General features: G+C 36.9%; 1 protein-coding gene across 9 annotated transcripts; it reads right to left on the reverse strand.

Annotated features, from left to right (window-relative positions):
- Positions 1-485: 485 nt before the first annotated feature.
- Positions 486-5,353, reverse strand: LOC108452936 (ultraviolet-B receptor UVR8). Of its 9 annotated transcripts, none has more exons than XM_017765108.2 (7): positions 5,193-5,353; positions 3,700-3,740; positions 3,296-3,576; positions 2,847-3,196; positions 2,363-2,764; positions 1,710-2,094; positions 486-1,015 (listed from the first exon to the last, which is right to left on the reverse strand). In XM_017765108.2, exons 3-7 carry the CDS (start codon positions 3,518-3,520, stop codon positions 770-772), a joined length of 1,608 nt encoding a protein of 535 aa, XP_017620597.1. In that variant the 5' UTR covers positions 3,521-3,576; positions 3,700-3,740; positions 5,193-5,353; the 3' UTR covers positions 486-769. The 9 variants fall into 9 exon arrangements, with proteins under 9 accessions (XP_017620597.1, XP_052881517.1, XP_052881521.1 ...); XM_053025557.1 differs by having other exon boundaries at positions 4,537-5,353; XM_053025561.1 differs by having other exon boundaries at positions 486-1,012; positions 5,193-5,352.
- Between the last annotated feature and the right edge of the window lie 381 nt (positions 5,354-5,734).

Here is a 5,734-nt window from a genome sequence, read left to right on the forward strand (position 1 = left end):
ATAAAATTGCAAAACCCGGTAAAATTATTAGAGTTCAGCCAATACTTAGAATTCATTGCTTCAATCTGCCGGACTACAACTAAACCATGCATCATTGCTACCCCACTACAAACAACTTGTATTGTTTGGGAAATCCTCTATTCCATGCTAGAAGTAGTCCTTCAAACACACCTGAAGAAATTTTAATTAATGTATTTCAAGGAACGCCCCAAAAAGGAGAATGCTTGTAAGTCCCTCGAGTTCAGTTGTTATTGATGAATTGAGTGAATCACTCATACATTGATAATTAAATTTTAAGAAATAAACTGTTGTACTCAAATAAGGTTTGGTAAAACCTTGAAATTGACGTCAAGGAGCGTAGTAGTGAGAATTCATTTCCCTTGATTATTCTAAAACTCAGAGACCCTTGCAAGGAAGAAAATGGGGGTAAAATTTCAGCAACCCTGACCGCTCCGATGTACCTTAACCATTTGAACGCCAGTGAATTTAAGAATGCAATTTTAACATAAGTAATCAATGAACCTGAACAGAGATGTTTCAGCTATTAACAACTTAAGGCCTATGTGCTAACCATTTTTTCTTAGGAAATCAGACCAACTTAAGGCCCTTTGCTACTCCTAAACTTAAAATCTTCACAATTTCATTTTTTGCTTGTTTCTATTTACAAAATAAACAGGGAAACTTAAAACACCACATGCAATGCGTGATTGTCCAGAATCTAATGAATCACCCATGGTGTATGCAAATGGGAGGAGAAGCCATTGGATTCCTAATTGAGATCGATATCAACCCGCTCGGGGTTTCCTCTTTCTGTCTGATTGTTAGCTAACTCTATGCCTAGCTGACCTTTGTCTCCCGCACCAAATGCATAAAGCTTCCCGGACTCGGTGAGTGCAAATGTATGAGCATTCCAGTATATCGAGTTTGTAAGGCTGATCTGTACCACCCGTTCATTCACTTGCTTCAATGACATTACCAGCTCTGGACTCAACACATTGGCATGCCTGTTTCCCTGCTACATAAGCAATAAACAAAAATGATGACAGTTACTAGACCAAATACTTCACTTTGGCAGCTCAATGAATTCGTATGCCCCTTCCATTTTCATGTTCAAGGACAGCACTGTAATATCAGTTTTCCAGTTAAAACTATCTGTGCTTAACAAAGACAATGCCAGTTCTTTGATGCAAACAGCCTAACTGACAAGTCCACGTGAGATGCTGCTTCCCCCTTTTTTTTTTTAAATCTAAAAATTTCTCAAATGTGACTCTCAAAAGCAAGGCACATCGAAGGAGTGAAATTGCATATCAAAATGGAGTGTTCATTTCAGTGTTCAAAAACCAAACAGATAACGATCAATGCCATGAAATATAGTAAGAAATTATTTTCCATGCGGTAAACCTAACAAATGGAGACATATGCATCACATTACAAGACAGAATATTGAAAATGTACTGTAACTTTGAAACTAATTTAAATGGTTGATATTTCTTTTCCTTTAGAAAATTATTTCAGGAGTTGTCCAATGTGCATTTGGTTATTAAAAAATGGTAAAATGGTATAAAATATTAATCAGGTTTGAGGCTTAAACTTAGCTCAAGCATCCTGTAAAGCCTCTATTTGATAATTTAGGAGACCAAGGAGAATCCTCTGTAAACCAAGTAAGAGAATGATTAAATCACTAACGAAAGTTTAAGGGAAGTTCAAACCTGTCCTTCACCAGCAGTATTATGTCCGAGGCTGGCAGATTCGCCACAACCAAAAGAGTATACATCACCATCATCAGATACCACAAAGGTTGTGTAGTCCCCTGTAGCAACATGAACTGCTTTGACATCTCTTAATGCCTCTACGACCTTTGGAACTGATTCACACTCTTCATTTCCATGACCTAAGCACCCATAACGTCCCCAACCCCATGTGCAAACCCTTCCATCCCGACCAACAACAGCAGCATGCCAAGCACCAGCAGCAACCACCATTGGCTGGAGGTTCAAAAGTTGAAATTGTTCAATTAATCGAGGGTACTTTTCATCTGTTCTTGAGCCATGTCCAAGCTTTCCACCCAAGCCACACCCGACAGAGTACACAGACCTAATTATTCCAAAAGAGGGCACACCAAAAAGTTATTATTCCTGTAAAACATTCAAATAAACAAACAATGACATATGATACATATGGAACTAATGGATAGACGGACTTTGTGATTCTAGAAAAATCCAATACTATCATAATTTCAGAATTCAGGACTGTCATTCATCATATCAAAGGTTTATGACAATAAGTTATCAAAAGCACAGTTTGTATGTCATTTTAAAATTAAATTTAAGGAGCCTCTGAAAAGGTATTTAGATGAACTAACATGCCACTTGGTTGACAAGCTAAGCAAAGAAGGTAGCAATATCCAGCTGCAATTTGCACCACAGGTATGTTCTCAAGTGCCCCCAATAGGGGCTGGGGCTCCACATCATTTGGCTCGGTTTTGTGACCAAGCTTGCTATCTTTGCCCCAAGAGAATGTGTAAACTCTGCCCTCTCTGGATAACACAGCTGTGAAAAAGTTCCCAATTGCAGCTTGAACCACAAATATGTCTTTCAAAGACTCAACAGGCTGGGGAGTTGTAACTAATTTAGTTCCTTGAACCCCATATTCTGCTTCACCAAAGGAATCCTTTCCAAAGGCATAAACTCTCCCAGCATCACTAATCAGCATTGTTCTGCCGGCCCCAGCAGCTGCTTGGATAATTCGAATGCCTTGCAAAGATCTACAAAATAGTGGAGTTCCATTAACCCTTTGCATACACTTTTAAACCATCAGGCATATGCAGAGACAAAAGTATTGGCAACCTTATTTGCTGAGGCCGCCAGTCTTCTTCAGTATTGCCATGGCCCAACTGTCCTGAGCTATTAGAGCCAAAAGAGTAAACTGCACCCGAGGATGTCACAGCAATGCTATGACCAGGCCCTGCAATCGCCTGTGATTTCTCTCTCCTGCAACATGCTTCCCCAGCCAGCAGAAACCTCAGGACCAATTTCCACGACCCCCCACATCTATGCTTCAAACTTTGACGTTCTTCATCAGTCATTGGCTTAAATATAGCTCTTCTTTGGCACATGTCAAGAGCAGCAAGCTCTGATATGGACAATTCATAATCAGGGGCAAAGTTTGCCGGCTGCCTAAAAAAGGAGCATGTTGCCTGGAAGACACATTTACAAAATCAAATCAGCCAGCATTATCAATTCCAACATTTAAAAGAACTTTCATGTTCAAAAGGTTAAGAGAAAAATCCACTCGCCTCTAGTTTTGCGAGATCTTGAGGATCCAAATTACACGTGGTGAGAACATGAAGAACAATGGAAGGATTGGCAGCTAAGGGGAATTCTCCAGGAGTGGAGTCCCCGAAGCAATGGCGTACTTGTCGCAGAAATGCAGAAACAGGGGCAGCAACAATAGCTGTAATTGGCTGATCAGGTATGTTATGGTATTGAACGGTAGGGGTTCCGCTTGTTGTGGCATCCATGGGCACTGCCCAACTTTTGAAGTGCCCAAACTTGGCAAATAAGATTATCTAAATTGCTGGCAATTAGGAAACATGGGTACAATAATCACTAAGAAACCCTCCAATGATCCAAACTGCCTCCTAAATACTAAACCTGTGTTGACTTATTAGTTCAATCTACAAGTGCCAAAAATATCTACCTTAAATAATGGATTGGATCAGCAAACTTCAAGTCTCAAACCTACAAATAGAAAAACCAAAAGAAAAAAAGGGAAAAAGGTTTTCATATGAACTCCTTAAAATGACAAGAGAAAAGGGTAAAAAGCATTTTACACCACAAACCATGTGATCATTTCACAAATCATAAACAAGAGGGCATTTTTAAAAAGAAAAACCCACTTGTGCAAATTTATCCCAAAACCAAATAGTGCAGAGTCGGATCATACAACGAGGGATAAAGCCAACGAAAACAGAGCAGGTTGGATGATCCAAATTGAGGGTGGAAAGCCAAAATGGGGAACCACAGAGACACCAAAAACAGAAAAAGAACAACAGTGGCAGAAAAGCCCTTAGAAAATGATGAAAAGATAGAAGAGTTTTAAACCACAAAATTTAAGGAGGAAGCACCGAAAGAAGAGAATTTTAAAGAGAAGATTACTAGTCCTCCATGAAAAGCATATTCCACACCCAGAAAAGCAAAGAATTCCCCACACAGAGGAGACACTCCTGTTTACGTAAACTCTATTAAAAAAAAAAAAGTCAGATTGATCATTGACCTGATCACAATCAATCAGGCAAGCAAAATTAACATCCACCGTTCAAAACAGGGTTTTTTTTTATAAAAAAAAATCATCTTTTAAGAAACCCAGATCATCAAAACCATCAGATAATTAAAATTGGCCAAGTACACTCGATCACGTAACCTTGATAAGCAGAGGAAAAAAAAGGATAATCCAAAGAACAGAGCAGAATTACATTACATGTTTAATAATATGTCATCAAAGATCAAGGCAGCATAACAAAGACATGAAAATTACATATAAAGACCCATGATTCCTCAAAAACCCATCAGCAACTCTCAATAATTGAAGAGAATCACGACCCAAAAATAAGGGGAGGGGGAAATTCTAATCAAAAGGCTCTGCTCTGTTTTATCTAGCAAGACTTGGAAAAATAGATTCAGGTTGGGATTTTAAAGAAGAAAAAGAAAAAGGGTAGAGAAAATTTATTTTATTTTATGTTGATTTTGTAAGGAAGAGGTGAGAGTTTCTGTTCTTCTCCATATGTATACAAAACGTAAGCTTCCTCTAAACTATGGTAACTGACTTATCACAACCTCTGGTTCAACGAAATCTGAGGGGCTAAATTATTAATAATATTAATATTATTTTCCTCTCGAAAAGAATAAAGCTTGATAATTTGATAAGAGGTGGGTGAATAAAAAAAGATAGGGACCCTTTGTTTTATTTATATTTTTATTTATTTTACTTATAAAACTTGAGCAAACCTAAGCACATGGACCAGTTTTACCGGAAAATCGCTGAATCCCCCTCCCCCTAAGATTTCAGCTTGATCGCCGACGATCCCAATCGCCGATCGCCGATCGCCGACGATCGAAATCGGTGGAGCTTAGGATTCCCATTAACAAAAAGAAGAGCATAAAATGGAAAGACAGAAGCTTAGATAATTTGACCTGCAAATAAAGAGATTCAGCTCAAAATGGAGTGAGCAAACTTGTGTCTTACTCTCTTTCACTTGTGAGAGAGCTTTTAAGGGGGAAGAAAAAGGGCACTGCAAAATTGCTAACCAAATAAGAAGACGAGATACTTTTAACTTATACGACTTTTAATTTCTTTCTTTTTTTTTAAATTATAAAAATAAAATTTAAACTTATTAAGACTTTTAATTCTTTTCAAACTGAATTTAAAACATGGCAAATTCCACTTTTTTACGCCTCATAATTCATTGCAATTTTGCTATTTCATTCTCATCACAATTTATTATTTTATTAAAATAAAACCAACAATTCATTTTATTTCCTATTATAATTAAAATAAAATCAATTTTTTTTTGAATTCATTATTATAATATTAATTTTTATTATTTATAAGATTTACACTTTTAAAAATAAGAATTCTAATTTTACTAAAATGATTGGTTAACAAACTATTCAAGACTTTTATCAAATAATTTTATATAATAAAAGGTTAAATTTTATAATTAAATTATTATGTT

The sequence above is a fragment of the Gossypium arboreum genome, chromosome 3 (genome assembly GCF_025698485.1).
Source record: "Gossypium arboreum isolate Shixiya-1 chromosome 3, ASM2569848v2, whole genome shotgun sequence".
In the NCBI taxonomy this organism is placed as follows: domain Eukaryota; kingdom Viridiplantae; phylum Streptophyta; class Magnoliopsida; order Malvales; family Malvaceae; genus Gossypium; species Gossypium arboreum.

Bases quoted from the DNA above. Each gene is read 5' to 3' on its own strand.
- LOC108452936 (XM_053025560.1), bottom strand. From the start codon at position 3,520: ATGGATGCCACAACAAGCGGAACCCCTACCGTTCAATACCATAACATA. The intron at 3,197-3,295 runs GCGAGTGGATTT...TGTGTCTTCCAG, and splicing joins AAGATCTCGCAAAACTAGAG to GCAACATGCTCCTTTTTTAG. The intron at 2,095-2,362 runs GTTAGTTCATCT...TGGAATAATTAG, and splicing joins GCTTGTCAACCAAGTGGCAT to GTCTGTGTACTCTGTCGGGT.